The sequence below is a fragment of the Trichechus manatus genome, unplaced genomic scaffold (genome assembly GCF_000243295.1).
Source record: "Trichechus manatus latirostris isolate Lorelei unplaced genomic scaffold, TriManLat1.0 scaffold00113, whole genome shotgun sequence".
Classification (NCBI taxonomy): domain Eukaryota; kingdom Metazoa; phylum Chordata; class Mammalia; order Sirenia; family Trichechidae; genus Trichechus; species Trichechus manatus.
The window spans coordinates 9414689-9437774 of record NW_004444049.1 but is presented as its reverse complement, the minus strand read 5'-3'; the positions used below and the strand labels follow the sequence as shown (position 1 = coordinate 9437774).

The 23086-nt window shown below is 59.3% G+C and overlaps 1 protein-coding gene across 3 annotated transcripts in view; it reads right to left on the bottom strand.

Annotated features, from left to right (window-relative positions):
• The window catches only part of SYT7 (synaptotagmin 7), a 64422-nt gene that overhangs the window by 16991 nt on the left and 24345 nt on the right, over positions 1-23086 (bottom strand). Inside the window, exons 2-6 of one of the 3 annotated variants that reach the window (XM_023738266.1) lie at positions 20651-20754; positions 16313-16392; positions 7173-7334; positions 6966-7025; positions 2916-3038 (exon numbers count right to left, since the gene is read on the bottom strand). In XM_023738266.1, the coding sequence (XP_023594034.1) occupies positions 2916-3038; positions 6966-7025; positions 7173-7334; positions 16313-16392; positions 20651-20754 (529 nt within the window). Of the gene's footprint in view, positions 1-2915; positions 3039-6965; positions 7026-7172; positions 7335-10813; positions 11042-16312; positions 16393-20650; positions 20755-23086 lie in introns of all 3 variants that reach the window. The other 2 variants (XM_023738267.1, XM_004383862.2) reach the window with 2 other exon arrangements.

Sequence of the window (23086 nt, the reverse complement as noted above, 5' to 3'; positions counted from 1 at the left end):
CCGAGGGGCCTGTCACTGGCCCAGGGACAACCCTGTGAGGAGCAGATGGAAGAAAGGAGAGAGAGAGAGAAGAGCCAAGAAAGGTTAGTAAGAGACGTGTGAAGAAGCCTGCCGGGTGGACAAGGGGGCAGGGAGGAGCGAGGCGGCCGGAAGGAGAGGCAGAGAGGAGGCGGGGGACACACACAGGGCAGAAGAAACATGGTGGCTTCAAAGCAAGGAGAGCAATGGGGTGGCCTGGTCCCCACCCCGCCCCCCACTTGGGGTGGGGGGTGGAACCATGGTGGAAACCATTTGGATCCCAAGGAGCAATGGTGAAGGGGATGGCTGAGAGGATGAGGTTGGGATGGGTACAGGGCAGAATGGGTGAGCATGGAATGGGCACAGCTGGGCATGGGAGCCAGGGCCTCCCTCCTGGGTCCATGAGTGTCCTGAAGTCTGATATGGAATCTGTGGGGCCCACTGTGGTGAGGCCCATGGGTGGTGGGTCCTGGATGGGGGACTTCAAGGTCACCAGGAAAGCTGATGACCCTCCATCTCCCTATTGACTTGCTGACACACCCCACCTCCCTTGGGACCTGCAGTGGCCGCTCCTCCTCACGGACCCTCCCATCTCCCAGGAGACCTTCCTGAGCCTGCTGCTAACAGACCATGTGGGGACTGAAGGTTCTCCCCAAAACAGCTAAGGGCTGTCCACCTCCTCACTCCAGAGACACCTGGCCAAGAGTGTGCACATCTGGCTGAGGTGGAAAACGGTGGTCCTGGGGGCAGAGGTAGACCCTGGGCTGAGTGGCAGAAGGGGGAGAGAAGGGACAGCTGACCCAGCCGACCACTCCCAGGACCACAGTCCCAGGGCCCTCGGGAGTGGAGTGAATGCCAAACCTTGGGATGGGAAAGAAGGAAGGACACACTGGATTCTGGACATCCCTGCGGCGGCCGGCCTCCTGGGAAGCACCTAGGGCCCGAAGGGTGAGTTTCCGGGATGGGGTGGGCATGACCAGGTGGGAATGGCAGGTGTCCACTCGGAAAGCCAGGCCAGGTGGGGTGGGCCACGACCTCCACCGCCACACCCACCTTTCCCAGGAAGGAAGGAAGGATGGGAACAAGCTGATGTCATGATCAGAAGGGAAGAGTGTGTTAAAATATGGAGTGAGACCTAAGTGGCAAGGAGGTAAAAATAGGTGGTGGGTGAAAATGGAGCTAGTCAATTAACAAATGGGTGATGTGAAATCTCGTTTCCAGCCTGCACCTGCTCCCTCACACTTCACACCGCTCCTCTCGAGGGGTTCGGGTTCCTAGCAGGCCTTCAGAGGCCCCAGGCCTCTCCTGCACCCTCCGCCTGTGGCCCTGTGGCCCACCTGCGGCCCAGAAAGCCATGGCTCCTGCAGTGCCCAGGTGGGCTGGAGTGGCAGGCCCCACCCCTCTCGCATGCCTGGACGTGGGCTCAGGGCTGGACACCATCCATGCCACAGAGGGAAAGAAGTGGCTGCTCTCTTGTTCCCCTCCCCAGCCTGGCCTGCCAGAGACATGCAACTGTGCACTCGGCATGGGAAGAAATGAGAGGCCACTGGAGAGACAGAGCAGTCAGCCTGTCCACCCCTCCCTAGCCCACAAGCACCCAGCAGCAGCCTCAGCCAGCCCCTTCCTGCCCTGATGGGGCTGTTCACCAGTGACAGGGTCACCCGTCCAAACACAGCCCATGCTCAGCTCACAGAGCCAAGTGTCCAGCTGCAGAGCCTGTCTTCCTCATTAGAAGTTTAGCCATGTCAGAGCTTGGGGGGGTTGGGAGGGACGACACTCTGCAGGGGTCACCCTGTGCAAAGCCTTCACTTGTCAGATGAGGAAGCAGAGGCCAACGAGGACTGGGACAGGCCCAAGGTCGCAGAGCCGGAGCTAGAAGGCGGACATCCTGGCTGCCGGGCCCCCTGCTTACCCAGAGGCCTCCTAGCAGGCCTGACCCAGGGGATGAAGCCTCCTCCCATTGCTGGGGGCTAACAGGTGTGTGGTCTCCCAGCTGAGGACTACCTTAGGCCAGGTATCCTGTCTTTGTGATGCCGCCTGAGCCCTGTCCCCCTCCCCAAGAGCACAGCTCCAGTCCCTCCCTGAATAGGGAAGTTGGGAAACACTTCCTGAATTCCTGATGGCTGAGGCTACAGAAGTAAATGTCCAGCCCTCTGCTGAGCTGTGGCTGTGACCACACGGGCTGCTCTTGGTCTCACCGGGCCCTGAGGGCCAGCAATGGGACTACCAGCGAAAGGGAGCCCACCAGGGCCAGCCTCACCCTCCTGTGCCCTCCTCTGCTCCCCCGGGCTCAGGGGCCACCTCTCTGGCCCTGTTGCCAGGCCTCTCCTGTGCCCCAGTATTCTCTGCCTTCAGATCTCCCCACCATGGGCTCCTCTCCCGCCCACCCTGCGCAGCGCAGTCACGCTCCTGCAATGGGGTGTGCAGCCACCACCCCAAAGGGATCTCTAGGCAAGAGGTAAGTTGAGGTGGTGGGGATGAGGGAGAACAGACTGTCGCCCCTCCCTGACATCCCCCCCACCCAGCAACCACCAGAGAAACAGGGATTTCCAGGTTGGGGGTGGGGGCAGATGAAAGATGGAGGGGGCAGCAGAGGGGAGCCAAGCAGGGAGATGGGGGCAGAAAAGGCTGGGCTTGCTCTGGGCGAGGGGCAAGCGTGCCCAGGGAGCAGGCTTGATCCAGAATGGTCCCAGGATGCCCCGTGGCCTCAGACCCAAGGGGCACCACCAAGGTGGACGTGTGTGAAGGCACCAACTGGGAGGGGGCTTCTTCTCCCGGCACCAGCATCCAATGAAGCCACTGCCACCTCGTCCAGCGCCAGGGCTGGTTGAGGCAGGCGGCCTCTCCACACCGCCTCCTCTGCCGCCGCCGCTGCAGACCCTCGCCTGTGCGCGTACCTCTTGTCCCCCTGAGCGTTCTGGTTCTGCTGGGTTCCTGGGTTTTGCAGGTCAGGGATATTGGCAAAGTCATCCTGTTCCGAAAGCCCTAAGACCAAGGATAGCACCACCATCCGGCCTTCCCTGCCCGGGGCGGGCGGCGGCCCACCAGCCGGGGTGAAGCGAGGAGGCCCCATGGGCGGGGGCGGGGGCAGGGGGAAGGAGAGACAGAGACAGAGACAGAGACAAAGAGAGAGAAGAAAAAAGCGTAAGAAACTGGCCCTGTGGGAGAGAAACCAAACCTCAGCACTGTCAACAGTTGTAGAACAGAGTGGGTGGAGGAGGGGAGGAGGGGTGGAGGGGAGAGGTCTAGTAGAGTCCAGGCCGCCTTGGGGTGAGAACAAGATTCTCTGGAGAGAAGTAGGGAAGAGTGGGGCAGAGGCCTGCTGAGACCGTGTCTGACGGGGGACTGCCCCAAAAGAGCACTGGTGTAGGGGAGGCTGAGGGAGGGAGCCCAGGCCCTGGCACACTGCAGATTTCCAAAGCCTGAACAAGGGCTAGCAGGAGCACACAGCTCTGCCCATCTGTGCCACTGGGAGAAGAGGTTGGGGCTCGGTCGCCATCTTGCACCAGGACTTGGCAAGCAGGTTGGGGATCCCAGGAGGGAGGCTCTTAGAAAGCTTTGAAATCCACTGGGCCCTGCACTCTATGCTTATGGAGGCCCTTCAGAAAGACACCTCTGGGTCAGGGGCAGCCAGACGTCCTAGATGCTGAGAGGGTCCTTGGGAGCACTCCCATAGGTCCTTGGCTACACAGCCCATCAGAAAACAGAAGCCTCTCTGGTAAACAGTCCTTGGGTGTCCCTGCCATCGTGGGCCTTCTCCGGTGTACCTCTTCCTGGAGATTTAAGGGATGACCATGCAGGTTTGGGGTCCCATTCAGAGGCCTTTTGCTGGAGACAGTCCAGAAGGCACCAACAGTAAACGTGGAGAGAGAGAAAGTGCAGGAACTTGGCATTTGGGCCATGCAGGTCTGAGGAAATCTTGGCAGGACAACAGGTAGCCTGTGTCTGCTGGGAGGGTGGTGTGGCAGAGGCTGGAGAGGTCCTGCTTTAAAGAAGGAACCGTCAAGGAGAAGGTGAGAGTGGCTTGGAGTCAACACATGGGCAGAAGTACGGGGTCAGAGGTCACAGTGTGGCATCTTTAGTATGAGGCACTCTCAGAGAAACTGCTGGGCAACTGCCCAGGAGCTTTGCAGGGTCACCTGCATTTTCCAGTGAGGGCAGGGAAGTGTCGGTGGCCTACTGACCCTCAAAGCCATCCAATGTCATTTGGGTATCTTCTGGGCGCCTTGCAGTGCTCACCCAGCGTTGGATCTCTCAGCAGAACCAAGGCAGAGGTATTCCCAGATGGGGCCGGCGTGGAAGCACGAAGGCCCGAGGGGGAGATGTGAGACTACCAGGATGTTCCTGAGGGGAGGGGATCCTGGGTCAGGAATTCCACCACTAAACCACCTTCAAGGAGGGCAACGTTTAGAGAGGACGAGCTTGCTGTAGTGACTTCCCGAAGAGGTTGTCAAAAAGGGGGCAAAAACGGGTAAGAAATGAATGGCATCTGAGATGAGGGGTGGGGACCGAGGGCTCTTGGGAACAGTAGGTGCCAGCGGGGTCAGAGCAAGGGGAGGAAGCTAAGTGGTTGCCCTTCTTTGTCTCTGTCAGCCGGGGCATGGTTACTCCAGGCTGACACTCGTACCGGCACCTGACTTTGGGGCAACAACTTCCCCCTTCCCTCAGGACAAACCCTCACATCTTTGCTCTCTGCCCACCAGGGCTCTGTTGGAGTTGGTAAAATTCTACTTGGCTGCTTGGGAACTAGTTGAGCTGGGGGAAGGCGAACCCAACAAAAACAACATGTTTTTCCCTGGTTAATGCACTTTTCAGACACTCCTTTTGCTCTTCTTAAAAAACAAAACGGCCCCTCTGCATAAATAGCCAATCTGTCATTCTCTCCAGCATCGCTGGGCCTCAAGGGCGAGCATGAGGGGCCAGAGGAGTGAGTTGGGGGGAAGCCGTCGGTGTTGGAGGGGGCCACCCCATTAAGCAGGAGGAATGCCACTCTCCCCATGTGGGGTGATCAGCATCTGGGAGGACCTGGAAGGCCCTCTCACCCTGACTTTCTACCTAGGCCACCGACGTTGGGGTAAGCAGGGCTCCGGAAGCCTGGAAGGCGGGGGTGCAAAAACAGCAGCCTGCCGCCTATTTTTTGGTATGGGCCCCAAGCTAAGAATGGTTTTAGATGTTTAAGAAAAAAAGAAGAAGAACGTGATGGAGCCACATGTGTCCCACAAAGCCTAGAATATTAATTACCTAGCCTTTTATAGAAAACCCCGGCCGACCCCTGCTGTAAGGGACTTGGGTGGAGGAGTGTGGCTGGGGGAGGGCCAGCAGGGAGCACGAGAGCTGCAGGTGGCAAGCAGAAGTGTGGACAGAGTGGGGGTGGGCTAGGGAGGATTCTGGCACCCGACTGACGCTCATCCAATCCTGGTTGACTGGGGGGCAGGGAAGAGTGGGTACCCTGGGGCTCCTTTGGGGGCTCCTTTCTTCCCTCAGAGCCTGTAAGACACAGCCCTGTCTAACGCTGCTAGGACATGCCCCAGGTGATGACTGTGGAAAGAGCAACCTGAGGCTGGCAGAGGAAAGGGGTGCAGGGGCCCCTGCCAGCTCTCGGTTCTGTTCAAGCAGCGGCAGAACCACTTCCTTCCACTCTCCTGCATCCACATCCACGGCATCCATCCTGAACAAACTGCCACCTGGAAACCAAGAGTCTCTGCTGGGTGTCTTGTCTCCTGCAGAGTTTGGCTACATTCCCGAGGGTTCTTGGGTACAGTAGGGTCCCATCGGGTATGCTGCCCAGATCTGCCGGGGAGAGTCACAGACAGCGTGTTCTTGCACAGGCGTGGGAAACTCCTCTTTTGTCCGGACCTCTCTCCCAGAGGCAGCCCTCCCCTCGGCCCTGGAAGCTCAGGCTGGGGTCTCAGTCAGAGGCAGGACACTCTGAGGGACACTCTTGTCTTGGGCATCCCCACATCTTATCAGAGAGTTGGCCCTGGCCTTAGGTTTCCCCTTCTTCCTCTATCTCTTCTCTCTGGGCTTATGTACTGGTCTCCTGCTCGGTGAAAAGTGCTCCAGGGAAGACCTGGGTGATGGGAAGAACCCCAAGCCTGGAAGGAAGCTCATGTTAGGCTGGAGGAGGCAGGTGACACTGGAGGACAGCCACTCAGGCTGCCCTTGACTTGGAGAGTGAGTGCAGATGCCCAGGGGTTCTGACAGGGAGGGGACTACATGGGGGGCCCTACGGTGACGGCAGGGGGGCAAGTGGCTGGGGGCGTGGTTATGTTTAGATGCTGGTGTCCGCTGTTACTTCTCAGACCTGTGCACACCGAAGAAGGCTCTGATTTAGAAACAACCTTTCCTAAAGCTTTGGGGACATCCCAGATTTGTCCTCGGTGGGGGGGGGGGTTATCATGGGGAGAAGTTGGAGGACAGGCAGATGCAGAAGGTCAGAGAGGCAGAGGACAGGCGGCTCACAGGAACACAGGATGTGGGGAAATGAGAGAGAGGAGGGACGGAGGAAACGTGGGGCAGGAAGGGGAGCAGAGTTGGGTTACAGGGGATGAGTAAGTCAAAGAGGGGAGAGCAGGCCCCAGACTGAGAGGGATGGAGTGAACGGCACTGGGTTTGGGATGGGAGTGGGGAGGAGAGAGGTCACAAGAGCAGAAGGCAAGGCTGGTGGGAGCAGCCTGGAGTGAGAAGGGGAGAGGGGACAGATCTCAGGGACCTCAGCAGCATCCTCTAGTGTCTCCACTTGCTTTTAGGGGGACCTTCTCTGAGCTCCAGAGGTACAGAGGGGGAGCTGGGATCCTCAGATACAAATCCTTCCACCGGGGGCCTCAAGCATGAGCCTCAAGGCTGTGGGCTGGGTGCCCCTGTAGGGGACTGGAGGGCTCCTAGGAGGAGATGTGGGAAGGAGGCTGGGTGGGGAGTGGGGCCGGCCGCTCCAGGGGAGGACTTACAGGAAGGACTTCATGTCCAAGCCTCGGTTTCGAATCTGCCCCACCATGTGGTCCCAGCTGCCCGGGTTGGAGCGGCTGCGGCCGCCGGCCGCCCGGTACTTGGAGCCGGCTGAGGCGCCCTGCCGGCCCTGGCCCCGGCCATAGGCCCGGGAGTTGGGGCCCGGTGCCGAGGCCGTGTGGGCCTGCAGCTGGCCCAGGCTCTGGCTGGTGGTGGGCTGGCTGGGCTGCCGGCCCCGCTGGTGCTGGCTCAGCGGCTGCTGCAGGCTCTGCTGCCGCATCAGGGTGCAGGGTCGCTGGCATTTCGGCTCTCCTGTGGAGCTGGGGATAGACTCAAGGGTAGTGGCCGTGGACAGAGTGGAGTCCTCGAAACTTGGGGCGGGTGGAGGAGAGGAGAGAAAGGAGAAGCTGGTGAAGGGACCACAGTGGAGGAGAAAGATGCTGAGGGCCAGGGCGAGGAGGCCCCCGTGCAGGGCGCGCTCAGCTTGGCCTCGCCAGGCCTCCATCGGGGTTGTCGCCGCTGCCGTTGCCGCCACTGCTTCTCCAAGGAGGTCACCAAGCCCACAAGCCCCCCACCCCCTGGCCCCAGGTCGGCCCGCCCATCCTCCCTCTGGCCCTGGCTCAGCTAGTCCCGAATACCTCCTGTTGGGCCGACCGATAGGCTGGTCTGAGCTGCGTGGTGAAGGCGGGTCCCCTGGGCCCTGCCGCTGCCTGTCATCTTGGAGTGGGAGGGGTGGAAAGAGCCTGCTGCCACCCCCTCCCGCTGCCTCGCTGGGGGACACCAGAAACGTCTGCCTCCATGTTCTTAGTGCTACTGCTCTCTAGAGACAGGAAGAAATCCAGGCCAGAGCAGAGCTGGCCTAGTAATGCGTGGTGGCGCTGGGGAAGCCAGTTTTTAGACTCTGTCCATGGAGATGCGGAGGCAGCCTTGCACTCGCAGACCTCAGCCCTGTGGCCAGGCTTGCCTCAGGACTCAGGCTGGGAGACGGATCTTTGCCCTCCTTCTAGGGGTCTTTGTCTCTGAGGCCCCAGCATCCTCTCCTAGTACGTTGGGAATGGCTCCCCATGAGAGGAGAGACAATTTCTGTCTTACTGAGATGGAGCAAGCAAAGAAAGCAGACGAGGTGGGAGCCCCAGAACCGTCATCTGGCCCCTATACCACAGTTCTGATGAAGAGTAGGGGGACTGTCCTGTCCTTTATACATTTGCAAGAGGCAGCTGTCTCATGGGCCCACCAGCATCTCTGAAAAATGCTGGAGGTGGCAAGGACAGACAGAAAATAGGACACAGCTGGCCAGACGCAGTAGGGGTCAGAGAGACCCAGCCTCAACCCCATCTCTGCCAGTTAGTAACTGTGGAGCTTTGGAAGTTACTCCACCTCTCTGGGCCTCCGTTTTCTTATCTGTAAAATGGGGAGAAACTAACTCCTGAGTCGCCTCCATCACAGGGTTGTCACGGGTACCTACTGAGATCAGCCCAGGAAAGTGCTGCATCAGTAAACGCTCCCCATGCCAGCAGGGGTTGCAAATGTCTCAGGAGACAGAGGCAGAAGGAGTCTGGGATCCCTGTCCTCCTCCTGGGTAACCCGCTTACTTTGTTCCCTGGCCAGAGATTTCTATGTGTCCCATAGGCAGGGCCCAAGCTGGGATGTCACCAAAGCGCCACAGAGCTGAGCCAGAGAGCAGTCTGAACGACTTTGGGGTAGCCACTTCTCCTCTCTGAGCCTTGGAGGTTCCAGCCTTCTTCTCCTTCTGTCCCTTCCCTTCATCTCCCCATCCAATGGTCTAGGGCAGGGGTTGGCAAACTACGCCTGTGGGCCAAATCTGGCCTGCTGCCTGCTTTTGTAAATAAAGTTTTATTGGAATATAGCCACCGTCATTAGCTTATATTCTGTCTATGGCTGCTTTTGTGCTACATTGGCAGGGCTGAATAGTTGTGAAAGAGACCATATGGCTTGCAAAGCCTAAATATGTACTATCTGGCCCTTTACAGAAAAAGTTTGCGGACCCCTGGTCTCAGGCCACAGGGCAGTCAAGTACCCCTAACCTGGCTGAGGGAGGAGGCCCCAGGGCCCTGGGAGCCGCTTTCACCACTGCAGCCAGCCCTTGGCTTTGCTGCCCTTGAGTCTACCCAGGGAACCAAAAGACAACAGTTAGGCTGCCCCTGCGGGCTGAAAGAGAGAAAGAGATAAAAGAGGAGTGAGAGTGAAAGAGGGAGAGAAAGTCAGAGAACAGCAAAGTGAGAGAAAAAGAAAGAGAGAAGAAAGCACGACATGGCTGTAGCTGGGGTCTTGGAGGGATAGCAGCCTTGTCCAGCTTGGGACTGGAATCAAGGCTACCACTGGGGGCAAGCCTCGGCCTGGCCGGCCAGGTAGGCCCAAAGCTCCCCAGGGGCAGGCCAAGGTGAAGGGAGGATGGCACTCCTGCCTCCACCTCTACCTCCTCCTTGCTGACCTCATTTTGGTTTCCTATCACATTCAAAATTAGTCCAATTTACAACGTCTCAGTCACAGGAAACTAAAACTGGTTCCTCCAGGCCTGGAGCCAGCAAATGGCATGGAGACCTCAGCCAGCCTGGAGACTGAGGCCGGAGCAGCCAGGAGAGAGCGGGGCACTGGATCTGGCTCTCTGAGGAGGTGTGGGGTTTCCCTGTGGGACCCTTCTGAGGCCAGATGTCAGGGGAAATTGACTTAGGCTCCCTCAGACCAACAAGAAAATGACTGTGGCCCTTAGTGGTCCCAGTGGTAGGAATCACAGGCCTTCTGAAGAGGACGGGGAGGGCCCTACATTGAGGCAACAGCTAAGAAGGGGTCAGGGGAGGTGGCCTTCTGAGTGAGAGGCTGCTCCACTAGCTGGGAATGAGGCAGTTCCAATAGCTGAAAATGGAACTTCCATTCCATCGGGTGAGATTGGTCATGGCTCAAAGGACTTAGGGCCTGGTAGGGCTCAGTGTGGGCAACTGGAGGTTCTAAAAGCCAAGATGAGAATAAGGTTGCCCCATTGATTGGCAGTGGGTGGGGGGGAGCATACCATCTGCTGAGAACAGGGCCAACCCTACGCCCATTGCCCATGAGTGGGACTGACTGTCCGTTTGACAATCTCAGACAACTATTAAAAAGGGGACAGCTCTTCCATCTGATGTCCAAGCCACCCTCTACCATTTGAAAAGAGAAGCTAACTGGGACTAAACAACCCAACCTCCAACAACACACAATCCCGACAGCTGAAAGTGGGGCAGGTTGCTGGCCAAGATGGGGACAGCCAGTGGGAATGGCTGAGATGAGGATGAACCAATGGGGACAGCCCAGTGGCTGTGGTGTTATGGCATAAGCAAGATTGGGACAAGCCAATGGAGTCACTGGATGGTCAACCGCTGGGTCTAGAGCCATCTGCTGGCCTTAAGATGGAAGGCCCGGTGGCTAGTGAGTGGCATAGAACACAGGCTGAGAATGGGCCAGCTCCCCAAGGATGGAATGGTCTAATGGCTGGACAACCACAGGCCAGATGCCCATGGAAGGATGACCTGACAGCTGTGATGGTCGATCAAAGAGAATGGGATGATCCAAGGATTGAAATGAAGCTGCCCGCTGGGCAGACTATGGAATGACCTGGTCACTGGCAAAGAGACTGCTGGGGGAGCAGCCAGAGGCTGGAATGCGACAGACTGGATGGCTGAGCTGGTCATGCCCAATGGCAAGGACAATGGAAGTCTCGTGAAGGGATGGAATGAGCCAGGGGCCACAGATGGCACCTCTGGGGGCAGCAGCGGGCATGCCAGGGGTCCCGCTGTCCACCCTGGCGGGGGCAGGCCTGAGCTCATCGCTCCGGCGGCCATGGGGCGCCATCACTCACTTGGACAAGTTGAGCTTCCCTGCGGCCAGGTGGCTCTGCACTGTCCGCCAGCGGCCTCTCCCCGCCTTGCCACCGCTGCCCGGCGCGCTGGGGGCAGAACCGCCGCTTCTCAAGGCGTCCTCTCCGGGTGGCGGCACCGGCGCCGGCTTCTCCCCCAGCCGGCCTTCCCGCTCCACCGCCAGCCCCGCCGCCGCAGCGGCCACTTTGGCGCCTGACAGGAGGGTGCCACTGGAGGCACGCGCGAGGCAGTCGAGGCAGCCGAGCCAGAGGGGCACCGGGGGTGGCGGTGGGGGAGAGAGGGCGGGCCACACGTGGGGGTGGGGGTGGGGTGGAAGAGGAGGAAAAACAATGACAGATAAAAGGAAGAAAGAGACAGTGAGAGAGGAAGAGAGAGACAGACGGACAAGAGACAGACAGAGAGAGAGAGAGAGACATCAGCACTGCAAATGGGTTCATAATGGAGCCTGCAGAGAGGAAAGAGGGGACCGGGCGGGCTCGGGTTTGGAGAACAACGCACCACGACAACGGAGGGGGGGCCCCTCTCCACCGCCTGGGGCAGGGGCGGCGGGAGTGGGGGGAGGGCAGCCACCTCCAACTCTATCCCACAGGACAACGAAGGGTTAACGACGGAGGAAGAGCGGGCTGTCCAGGCCAGGAGGCCCCCAGGCAGGGAGAGAGAGAAAGCTGTGTTAGTTAGAATTCATCACCACCACCACCACCATCACCGCCACCACCGCCACGAAACACCGACCACCGACCACCAACCACCGAGCAGCCAAGGCAGCAGCACACAGCAGGGAGGAGAGAGCGAGCCACAACCCAGAGGGAGGGACCAAAACGGGCAACCCGGGCCAGACAGCCGAGGGGGCGAGGCCAAAGGACCGGCGTGGGTGTGGCTTGGAGGGGCTCCTGCGGCTGGCCCTGGGGGCGGGGACAGGAGAGGGGAAGACAGGCGAGGGGGGCTGGAGGGGTTGCTCGTCTCCATGGTCAGCCTGCCCATGGGGGGAGGGGTGGGGAATGGGGGTAGAGGAGCAGGAGGAGCGGGAGAAGTGAGGAGCCGGAGAGGGGCCGGGGAGAGGGAGGGCGTGCGCGGAAACTCGGAACATATGATTAAACCAGGTAAAGTCACTCACTTGAGGGACAGTCGTGGGTCGCCATAAGGGGCGTAGGGTGAAATGTTTAGAATAAACTCCTTGGGAGGGTAGGAGCTCCATTTCTGCTGCACTGTGCTCTCATTGTTATTCCAAAAGTCTCTGTCTAGATCGCTGGAGGGGCAGAGAGAGAGGGGAGAAAACAGGGAGATACAAGAAGAAACAAGAACTGCAGTCCTGCAGGGCGGAGGGGACGCGGAGCCCGGGGCCGGGGCACTCAGAGGGCGGGAGGGCGAGGGTCTGCGCCTGCGGGAGGAAGAATGGCTGGGGCCACCGCAGCCTGCGCCCCGCACACGCACACACACGCACACGCAGGCACACACACACTCGAGGGCAGGGGAGAAGCCGCACAGAAAGGAGGCGAGCTGCAGGCGGGCAGATTGGAGCCTCACACCTCGGAGCTGGCAGAGGAGAGAGAGACGGTGAGAGAGGAAGGGCAGCAGGAAGAGGGTGCTGGGGACAAGGCCTGGAGTGGGATGGCGTGGGGGTGGGGGAGAAGGTGCTGGTTTCTGGCTAGAAAGAGCTGAAAGGTAGATCAGATTATGCTACTAACTTGCTGGGTGACTGTGAGGGCCCCTACCTCTCCAGGCCTCAGCTTCCCTGCCTGTCAAATGAGAAGATTGGCTGTAACTGCTAAGCCGTCAGCTTTCCCACCACCAGAGGGTAGAAGCCCTAGTTCTGGAAGGCCCAAGATTGTCCCCTCTCCCATCTTCTCTCCTGCCCATCCCTCTCCTCCTCCCATTGGCCTTCAGTCCCTGCTGACCTCCTCTGCCCCCCACCCCCCGGGGTGTGCAGGCTTCAAGTGAGACTGGGGGGACCTCAGCTGAGATGAAGCCCCTCTCCACTCATTCCAAATGTGCTGGCTGGGTCCTCACATCCCCCCAGAAAAGGGGATGCACCTCCAGGCCTCCTTCACTGGCCCCTTTGCTGAGGGCCTGTGCCTAGAAGGGCCTCAGGCTGACCAGTGGTCCCTCAGTCCTTTGTCCTGGGGCCTGTGGGGGGCACCTGCCCTTTTCTGGGTGGGGATGATGGGTAGACTCAGCTCAGGCCCTTGGCGTCAAGATGGAGCTGCCAACTCCTGGCCTGCCCAGTTCCCCTGTCTCCTCTCTGCATGTACCCAGTCTGGGGACACTAAGGACACCCCCATCCCCCCCATTCCCCAGGCTCCCCACTCCCTCCTGCTCCATGACTTGTGCTGAAGAAGCAGGCATGCTCGGATATGGGGACTTTCGCATGGGGTGGGGGGGCTGGGCAGAAGCCTCTGCTGGCAGAAAGCATGGCCTGGAAACTCAGGGAGTCCCCTTGCCCAGAGAAGGGCAGGACAAGGGGCTCCCCTAGCTTTCCAGGCCCCTGGAGCCCTGAGAAGCAGGGCTGGGAGTACAGGGATAGGATACAGAGGGGCAGTCCCCAGGCCAAGGGGCATCCAGAAGGGAGTCATGCCTGGGCCATAAGGAATGCTTCCAGGGGAAGGGCTCTGAGGAGGAGTGTTGGGGGGGGGGGGCTGGGTGTGTCCTGAGGCTACTCAAGGTCAAGGTGAGGGCACTGTAGGGAGGCACATCCTCTGAGAATCAAGCACACATGGTCTTGTGGGGGGCCAGCCTCTCTACCCCGAGAGATTGACCTTTCTCTTGGTTCTCAACCTTAGACTCAGAAGCCAAGGAAAGAAGCTGAGCTGCCACCATAGGCCCAGAGGAGACTGGTCCAGGCCCAAGTTTCTCTCTGGAGTGTACCTTGGAAATGTCTCACAGAGGACTCCGGGCACAAGCCATCTCAGAGGGCCAGTAGGGACCAGGGGTGGGAGAGGCAGGAAAAGCCCTCAGGAGCCAAAGCCCTTCCCTGGGGAGGCCCCAGGGGAACTTGCTCCCTCAACAGAAGACCCCATTTACCCCAGAGATGCCCTCTGCCCCCAAAGCAGGGCATCACACAAGGGCTGTGGATGGGTCCTCCGAGTCAGGTGTAACAGAGAGATGGAGCAGTTGGAATGCTTCCCTCCCAGATCTCCATAATCGAGGGCCATCCGACCCTAGATCCTGGAGAACGACATCCATCTTGTCATCACTGCCAGGCTGGTTTCCCACCCTGTGTTCTGAGGGGTTCAGTGTCCCTCAGGTTGTCCCCTGCCAGCGCTGGTAAAAAGAGGACCTTTAAGTCCAGGAAACACCACTTCCTTTACTGCAAGACTTCTCAGAGGCTTTAATGTGCCAATGATGATCCTGTATCTCCAAGAGGGAGAGATAGTGTGCAGTGTTTCCCAAACTTATTTGGCCATGGAACCCTTGATTCACAGGACACCTATTAATTAATCACGGGCACAAGTACTCTGAGGAACATAGTTTGGGAAGCAATGCTAGATCTTATAGGTTCCCAGAATATTTGATGAGATGACCCTTTGGAGGAGGCCCCAAGCCAATGCGGTAACTGGGCAGTAGGTTGGCCCTGCTCCCTGCCCCTCCAGTGGTCTGGGCCCTTTCTGCTTTTCCCTGGCATGAGGCAAAGGCCTGGGAACCCAGGGAAAGGTAGACATGAATGGTGGCTTCCTTCTCCAGAGGAAGAGGGTCTTATAACAGGAAGGCAGGGTAGGGAGCGGGCTAGGATTGTGGGAAGGGCAGGGTGGGGAGCAGGCTAGGAGTGTGGGAAGGGCAGGGTTGGGAGCAGGCTAGGATTGTGGGTGACAGGGCTGTAGGGCTGCAGGGATGGCCCTCACTTTGTTTCAGGGAGCCCTCATGGGCACCGGTCCCAGCTTGGCAGAACCTGATGCCCAATGCCCTCCTGCCTGTCCTCCTTGTTGGGAATCCTGTCTCTAGGGCTCCTGGCCCTGCCACACGCACCCCTACGCAGAAAGGCTATGGTGATCCTGCAGACACAAGCCCCCTGCCCTGCCCCGGGGCTGGAAACTCCGTTAAGGGTCCAGCCACATGTGCCCCCACGTGGTCCTCCCGCCTTCAGAAAGCCTGAGGCCCGTGCTTTGCACCAGCCCCAGAGACCTGCCAGTTCTCAGGCTTTGAAGACTGGAGAGTGTGCAACCAAGCCCAGCTTCAAAGGCTCCTCGCGGCCTCTCACAGAGTGCAGCTGCCTCCCAGCCTCCCCCTCACCCCCCAACTTCAACCTCAGCCCACCCACCCCTCCACTTACCCGCCCCCACCATGGACACACACCCGCAGCTTCTGTGAAGGCCCATCCAAAACAGGGTCAGAGCAAGAGATGAAAAAAGAGCAAGAGATGAAAAGAGAGGGGGCTGGGAGGGGGAGGGCTCCTCAGGAGCTGAGTGAGGAGGGAGGAAGGGAAGGCAGGAAGAGAGGAAGAGGAAAGAAGGGAGAAAGATGGACAAGGGGAAGGGAGGGGAGACCAGGCGGTGGGATGGGAGCAGAAGGAAAGGGGGTGCGGAGGGAGAATGGGGGCCTTGAGTTGAAGGAGGGGAGTGTGGAGAGAGAGGGCTAAGGGCTCCGCTTCTGGGCGGCAGCCCCTTGGCTGGCAGGCTTGACCCCAGTCTAAGATGGAGGGTCTCCCATCACAACCTGGGTTAGCCAGTCTCCCAGTGAAGGCCTGAGCTCAGTAGAGAGGAAGGGGCTGGGGCTGCTGCTCAGCGGGCATAGAGGCCTTGGGAGAGAAGTCGACACAGGACATTGGGGTCCCTTGTGCCCCAGCCAGGGAGAGCTTGTCTCCTGGTGTCCCCTAGTTACCCTCAGCAGTGGGCCGGCCAAGGTGGTCTACAGTGGGAAGGCAGGCCTGCCTCTTGAGGGAGGCTCTCAGGACAAAGTGGGGAAGCCTGGGCAAGTCAGGGGCAGCAAGACATGAGGTGGGGGCTGGGGTGACAGGGAGGAAGGAAAATCTCTCCATTGGCCCTTCCCCAGAGTGGCCCAGGGCCAGGCCTTCCGGGTCCCGGGTTTCTGTCTGCCCTCCCTTCCACATTGCCCTCAGAGTGTCGGTGGAGTCTGAGCAGAAAGCCTGGACCCACAGGGAGGAGGCATAGCCCAGGGGCAGGGGCCTGGGGGAGGAGTTTGTATCCCAGGGGAGCTGAGTTGGTGGCTGGGGACAGTGTGTGTGATGTCAGGGCCAGGTGCGGTGGGACCAGCAACCAGGGCTGAGGCAGGAGGCAGACCCTGCTGGGGGTGAGAGACAGCAGCCAGAAAGAGGAGCTGGGGGCTCCAGAACCTTCGGAGGGCCTGGGGCACAGGCAGAAAGGTGGAGCCCCGAGGCCGCCCTGAGGAGTTGTGTATGTGGGGAGGGTAGGCAGCATGGCACCTGGTGTGAGTGGACACTGAGTGTGAGTCTGGCTGGGTCTATGGGGGAGCCCCTCCCACCTGGGCTGCCTGCATGCCCCCACCCACACTCGCAGCCTGGCACCTACTTGATTGCCTTCTTCTCACTGCGCCCACGCCCCGAGTCTGGTGTGCCCACCGTCTCCAAGGAATTCTTGTAGCGTTTGCCCTGTGGAGACAACACCAGGGTCACTCCTAGGGCCAGGTTGTGCCTCCCTGCCTCCCAGGAAGGGGGCCTTGGAGGGAAGGGGAGGAGATTAGAGCCTACGAGGCGACAAGGTCCCAGGGCCCATGTGTAAGGATACCACCACCGTGGGGTACCAGCCCCATCAATACCTGCTCCCTATCTGGCAGCTCCTGGGCCCCATTAGGCTCAAGGACCTACCCTGCGCCCTTGACCTGCACCTCATCCCTGTCCCCCAGGATGGGCCCCTCCTGCCCGCCTGTCTCTGGGGCACTGGCCCAGCTCCCAGAAATACAGCTCCCTCTGCCATGGACAGACGGCTCTCAGGCGCCTGGCCACGTCACGCTGTCCACATCACCACCCCCAGATGGTGGGGGTGGCATCCTGCAGGGCAAGGTTGGCAGCAGCCGGTGACGTGAGCAGCGGGGGTGGGGAGAGGGCCCCATGCCCAGTCCCAGCCCAGGGCTATGTCCATCACTGGGGATCTCTGGGTCTCCGTGCCCTGGGGCTGTGAGGTAGGGCTGGGCCTGGGCAATTACCTTTTTAGGAAGGCAGCATCAGCAAGAAAGGCTGCCCACTGACTCTGAGGACAGGGTGCCTTGGGCCCCTCGGCAGCCCCCTAGGCTTCCTCATCCCAGCATGAGGAGGGGCAGGGGCAAGGCAGGCCGGGGTGGGGGCACACCAGGTCCTTGGCTAGAGAAGGGGACGAGGCTGCAGCGGCGACTGGGCCTGCTGCCGGGAAGGTGAGCACCATTCACCTTCTCGGTTTGGGTTTCTAAATTTAGCTCACGCGGAGCCTGGCACCATTAACATTCCTGGCCTCCACCAAGCGTCCTCACGTGCACCCATGGGCCACAGGCCTGGGCCAGAACCAGGGCTGATGGGGCAGTGGGGGGATGGGGCTGCACCTCTGATAGCCCATTCTTCTACCGGGCACTGGCCTGGCCCTGCCCAGCTGAGTGGGGATGGACACACACAGACACGAGCACACACGTGCACACGTTTCCCCAACATCCCGTCATGTGCACCAACACCACAGCCACAACAGTCAATTATTCCATCCTCTCTAAAGCAAAATAAAAGCCGCCACAGCCGCGTTCCCTGACGCTTCTGCCAGCTGCAGCCCCTTTCGGCCGGGGAGCCGCTTGTCTAGGGAGCACGGCAGTGGAACTCTCCGAAGGAAGGGTGTGTGTGAGTAGGGGAGGGCCCTCCGGTGCCCTCCGTCTCAGGGACACCTGGGTCCTCGTCCCAGCTCTGCCAATATTCCCTGTGTCCCCCTGGCCAAGTCCTGTTCCCTCTCTGGCCTCCCTTCCGTCTAGAATGGTACGGGGTTACCTGAGGAGCCAAGGAGCCCCTCATCCTCTGTCTCTCTCATCACAAGATACTGGTATTTCTCTCTTTACTTCTTCCAGCCCCCACCCCCAGAAAGGAGCTCCACAAAGGCAGGCCCCGCATGGTCTCCAAAGTCATCAACTGGGAGGGTCCCTTCTCTTGGCCCACACGCCTGGGGTCAGAGCCCCAGTATTGCCTCTGAGTCAGAACTTTAAAGAATTAAAATACAAAAAGGCTGAATCCTAGCTCTCTCTCTATGACCCCTCCCATCATTACTTAAGTTTACATCCCAAACAATTCCCAGTTCCCATTGGGAAGATCAGGGGCCGGAGCCCCTCTGTGGTAGCCAGCAGCCCTGTCTAGGACAGGATCCTCGGGCAGAAACCCAGTCCCACTACTCTCCAGCACTCCGGGCAACCCTCCACCCCACCCCTCACTCTTCTCTTTCTTCCTAGTCTCGGCAGAAGAACTCACCCCGGTTAGCACCCTCTTTTAAGGTTGGTCAGCTGCCCCTTCCCCAAGGCCAGGCAGGTCTGGGGTTGACCACCTGAGCTCACCCAGGGCATTGTGGAAACTTCTGCCTTCCTTCCTTCCTTCTAAAGCTCAGAGAACCTTCCCCTTCAGGCCACAACTATCAGTCTGCAGTGGAGCTAGGGTAGTATGGGGGACAGGAACCAGGCTGGACTCAATTTGGGGGTAGGGGGAAGTGAATGGGGCAATAATAGGAAACCCAGACTGGGTCCAGGGGATGCCAGGTGGCTCCAAAGGAGCCCAACACCTCCAGCCTTCCTATCAGGGAAGGGGTTGGCCAAGCTGATCCGGAAAAAGCCAGCTGGAGATTAAGGAAGTTATTAATGTTTGGAAATGGGATCTGGTCTGTCAGGGTATCACGTCACTGCTGCTGGGGGGACAGGCAGGCAAGGAGAGCCCAGCGACTTGCAGGGGCATTTTAAAGCCCTCCCACAGAACAAGGAGACAGCCTGGATATAAAGCTCCCAGCTTGAGACCCATGAGGGTAGGGGTGACAGAGGGTGGGGGCTGGGCAAAGTAACGTTCCTTCAGCAGCCCAGGGGAACAAATCTAGAGGCCTCTGGAAAGGACGGTGGCTGGAGGGGTGGGGGCTGGTTCTGCCCCTGTCAGCTGCCCAGGGTACTTCCTGCACTGACACAGCCCCCACCTGCTATAGAGCTGTCATCTTCGAGCTCCTGTCTCCAGGCCCTGGTCCTGAGTGGAGATGAGTTGGGGGGCAAGGGGGCAGACTGCCTCCAGTCTCTCTTCTGCTGTGCCCTGGTCCTGGAAGGCATCTCTCATCACACACACACACACACACACACACACACACACAGAGGGTGGGGCACACACACTGCAGCACACACACAGGGGAGGCCAGGACAGGACCAACCTCTGCATCAGCTCACGAGGGGATCTGATTTGATGATCCACATCCTCACCAGCAGGGTGAACACACACACACTGCACCAATACCCTCAAAGTCGACACACTCAGCACAAAGACCTCCTTCACACACTCACACACACAAAGGCTACCAGCAGTGCCTGCTCAGACAATCTTCTCCCCCTGCCCTCAAATACACACAGCCAGCCAGCCTCAACCGGCCTGCAACAAGCTGCACGGGCCGCAGTGCGCTCTCAGCCACGCCCACAGCCTCTGAGGACGTTCACACACAAAGGCACGTGGCCAAGCCCCGTCCACCACCTCCCCTGAAATTCTGAGACAGACGCAGACGCAGGGGATCCGGGAACAATGCAGGGCGGCCAGCCCCGCTCCACACCTGCGGGGAAGCGGTCACCCACACACGAGCACACGCTCACACGTGGACAGAGCTGGCCTTCTCCGAGGCCCCTCCCCAGAGGCAGGAGCTGCCTGAAGCCGGATACCAGGACGCAGAGTCCCGCTGCCGATTCCTCAGTTTGCCTTTCCTGAAGGAGGCACGCAAGATATGGTCCTTTTGGGTCCATCCCATAGCGCCACTAGCAAGACCCCAATGCCCTCTGCTAGGTGCATCTGCCCCTTCTATTCTTCCTTAGGAGTGGGGGCATGAAGCCACGGCCACAGCCCTCCTCCCTGGTCCTTAGGGCCCCTCTGTGATAGGGCAGATGGCACCTTGTCCCCTCCCACCATTCTCAACCCGGGGAGTGGAGAGGACCTGCCAGGGGCCGTCTCCACCTAGCCTGGAGGAGTAAGGTTTGGGCCTCACCGCCCGGGACGCCTCCCCCCAAGTCTCCGAAGTTCCCAGGGCACTTCTGGGCTGGGGGATGAGGGCGGGAGGCGGGGCTCGCGGCGCCCTCGGGGAGCTCAGCCCCGCTCCCGCTCCTGGCCGCCCTCGGGTGATTAATGCCTCTCCTGACGGTCTCGTTACTTATTGATGGCCTAATCCTGCTCGTTAATTCCCCAGCCCTCGTTAAAAATGAAAAGAAGCCGTTTGTGCTTGTACAAACCCCGAGACCAGGGATGGATGTGCAGGCGGCGGGGGCGGGGCGGGCAGCGGTGCCTCCTCATTGGCCGGAGACGCGGCTCGGCCACGCCCAGTCTCCCGCGGCCGGGAGGGGCGGGGAGGAAGCGCGGGCGTCCAGGTTGGGGGCTCGATTCTCAAGTCTGTGCGTGTGTGCCTGCAGGTCTTTATGCTCGAGGTGGGGCAGGTGTGTAGTTGCGCGTGTTCGAACGCCTTTGAGACTTGTGTCTGTCCACGAATATGTCCCAAGGTGAGTGGCTCCAGGTGGACACGTGGACGTAGGGGGCCAACCCTCAGGCAAACAAAGCGCGTGTACGGGTGGTGTGAATCTCTACGCAAATGTGCCTGACTTTGTGGGCAGGTGGGTCACCTGTGTGTGCGCTAGGTGGCGGGGTGCAGGGCCATGCCCCGCCCCCCAGGGGCCCAAGGGAGCCTCACCAGTTTGCGCTGACACCAGTGGCAGAGGCCGCAGAGGACGACAGTGACGCTAAGGCTGATGGTGATGATGGCAGAGACCAGCAGGACGTCACGGGTGGGCGCCCCTGGGGAGGACAGGCACAGGTCAGACCCTGACTGGCCAGGGCCAGCCACCCTCAGTCAACCCGGAACCACCCAGAATAGCCACCCTTACCCTCCATCAGGCCCCAGCACTGGGGATCAGCCAGTGTGCTGGGTCCAGCCCAGTGCAGCAAGGTAGAGGGCAGAACATGGCCTGGGAGCTGGAGTCCCAGGTTCTCCCAGCTCTGGCTTGCTAGGTGACCTTGGGAAGTCCCTTCCTTTTGGGGGAATTATTCTGGCTGATGTCTCTTTCTCTTGGTTCCTACCTGCACAGGCCCTGAGTCCATGTGATCGATGCCATCCCCCCAACCTGACACCCTAAAAATGAGCAGTCAAATGTGCCCTTCAGCCTAGCAGGGGCCTCCCCCGCCCTTCCAATCCCTCCAAAGGAGCCTGTCATGGATTGACTTATGTCCCCCCAAAAATGTGTGTATCATCTCGGCTGGGCCATGATTCCCACTATTGTGTGTGTGGTTGTTCTCCATTTTGTGATTGTAATTTTATGTTAAAGAGGATCAGGGTGGGATTGTAACACCCTTACCCAGGTCACATCCCTGATCCAATGTAAAGGGAGTTTCCCTGGGATGTGGTCTGCACCACCTTTTATCTCTCAAGAGATAAAAAGGAAAGGGAAGCCAGCAGAGGCGGGGGACCTCATACCACCAAGAAAGCAGTGCTAGGAGCAGAGTGAATCCTTTGGACCTGGGGTCCCTGCGTGGAGAAGCTCCTAGTCTGGGGGAAGATTGATGAGAAGGCCAACAGAGACAGAAAGCCTTCCCCTGGAGCTGACGCCCTGAATTTGGACTTTTAGCTACTTTACTGTGAAGAAATAACCTTCTCTTTGTTAAAGCCATCCACTTGTGGTATTTCTGTTATAGCAGCACTAGATGACTAAGACAGAGCCTTTGCTTCTTGTTCCCTTTAGCTCAGCCTTCCTTGGCCTGAAATCCCACCCACTGGCCTCGGCACCCCTGCCCTCCCATCCCATAGCCCTTCTGGGCTCCTCCCACCCATCAGCTCCAGCCCTGCCTGCATTGCTTGCATTGTCCTTACATGCCCACAGGGACCACCCGGCAGCTGCCATTCCATATCCTTCCAGAGTGGAAATCTCAATGCCCCTCACAAGATGAGCCCTGCCCTGGAAAGAAAGCTCCAGGTTTCTGTCCAAATCCTGCCTCCTCCTGGCTGCGTGGCTTTGGAAGAGTCGCAAAACCACTCAATTTTCTCCCCTGTAAAATGGGGATTGTACCTCCTCCCCTGCCCTCCTCACAGGTGGTTGTAAACATTAGCCCAAACCAAATGTAAAGAAGGCCCAAGAGTTATCACGTGGGGGAGTGAGCAGTGCGAGCCTGGTATAGATCACAGGAGCACTGTAAATATACGTGCGCTGGGTTGTAGCCTAAAGTCAAGGAGATGCTGTTTATTTACAGACAAGCCTGTGTGGGCCTTTTGGTGCCAGTGGTGGCAGTAATTAAGAATTGACGATAGCTGTCTGGTCCTGGATCCTGCGGTTTTAGTTCCTGCCGCCCTTCCTCTCCCCAGCCTCTCTAGCTTTGCCGGGGGGTGGGGGGGGGTGGGGGGGGGAGCTTATCTCTCAGGGCCTCTTGGCTCCCTCCCACCATCCCACCACTGCGCTGGCGCCCCAGGCAGCCAGACTTCTTCCTGCTCTCCCTAGAATCCTGCTTGGGATCCACCTCTCCCTTCCTGACTTCCTGAGCCTCCCAGCTGTGGGGAAGACCACCCTCGCCTGTCCCCACCTGTCTACCTTGGCCTCACCTGTACCAGGTCCACAGCCTCAGCCCCCAGGAAGCCCCTGAACCTAGTTCACTATCAACCTCAGGGCCCATAACACCCATGAGCTCCAACCTGGGCCACAGGCCGACATCCTACACCACTACCATCTCAGGTTGAGGAGCACAGATCGGCAAGGCTGGAGGGACATTTGCCAGAGGCCTCGGCCACATCGGAGGACTCCATCCTTAAAGTGCCGGCATCCCAGGAGAGTGGATGCAGGGCCCCGTGATGGCCATCATACTGCAGGCACCCTGGCAGGGCCCCAAGGAGCAGGCCTGGGGTGAAGAGACCGGCAAACGGGCCCTTCTGGCATGGTGCCTACACTTTTTCCAGAGACCCCCACAGGAAACTGCCCAGCCCCATGAGGAGAGCCTGGGGTCGCTGTGTGGGCTGGAGAAGCAGGCACCGCATACCTTTCTTCATTGAAATCACTTTAAAAATAAAGCAAACTCCATTCTTGTGCTGAGCTTTCTTTAACCGCTATCTATCAAGAATCTACTATGAAGCCCCGGGGCGGGGCGG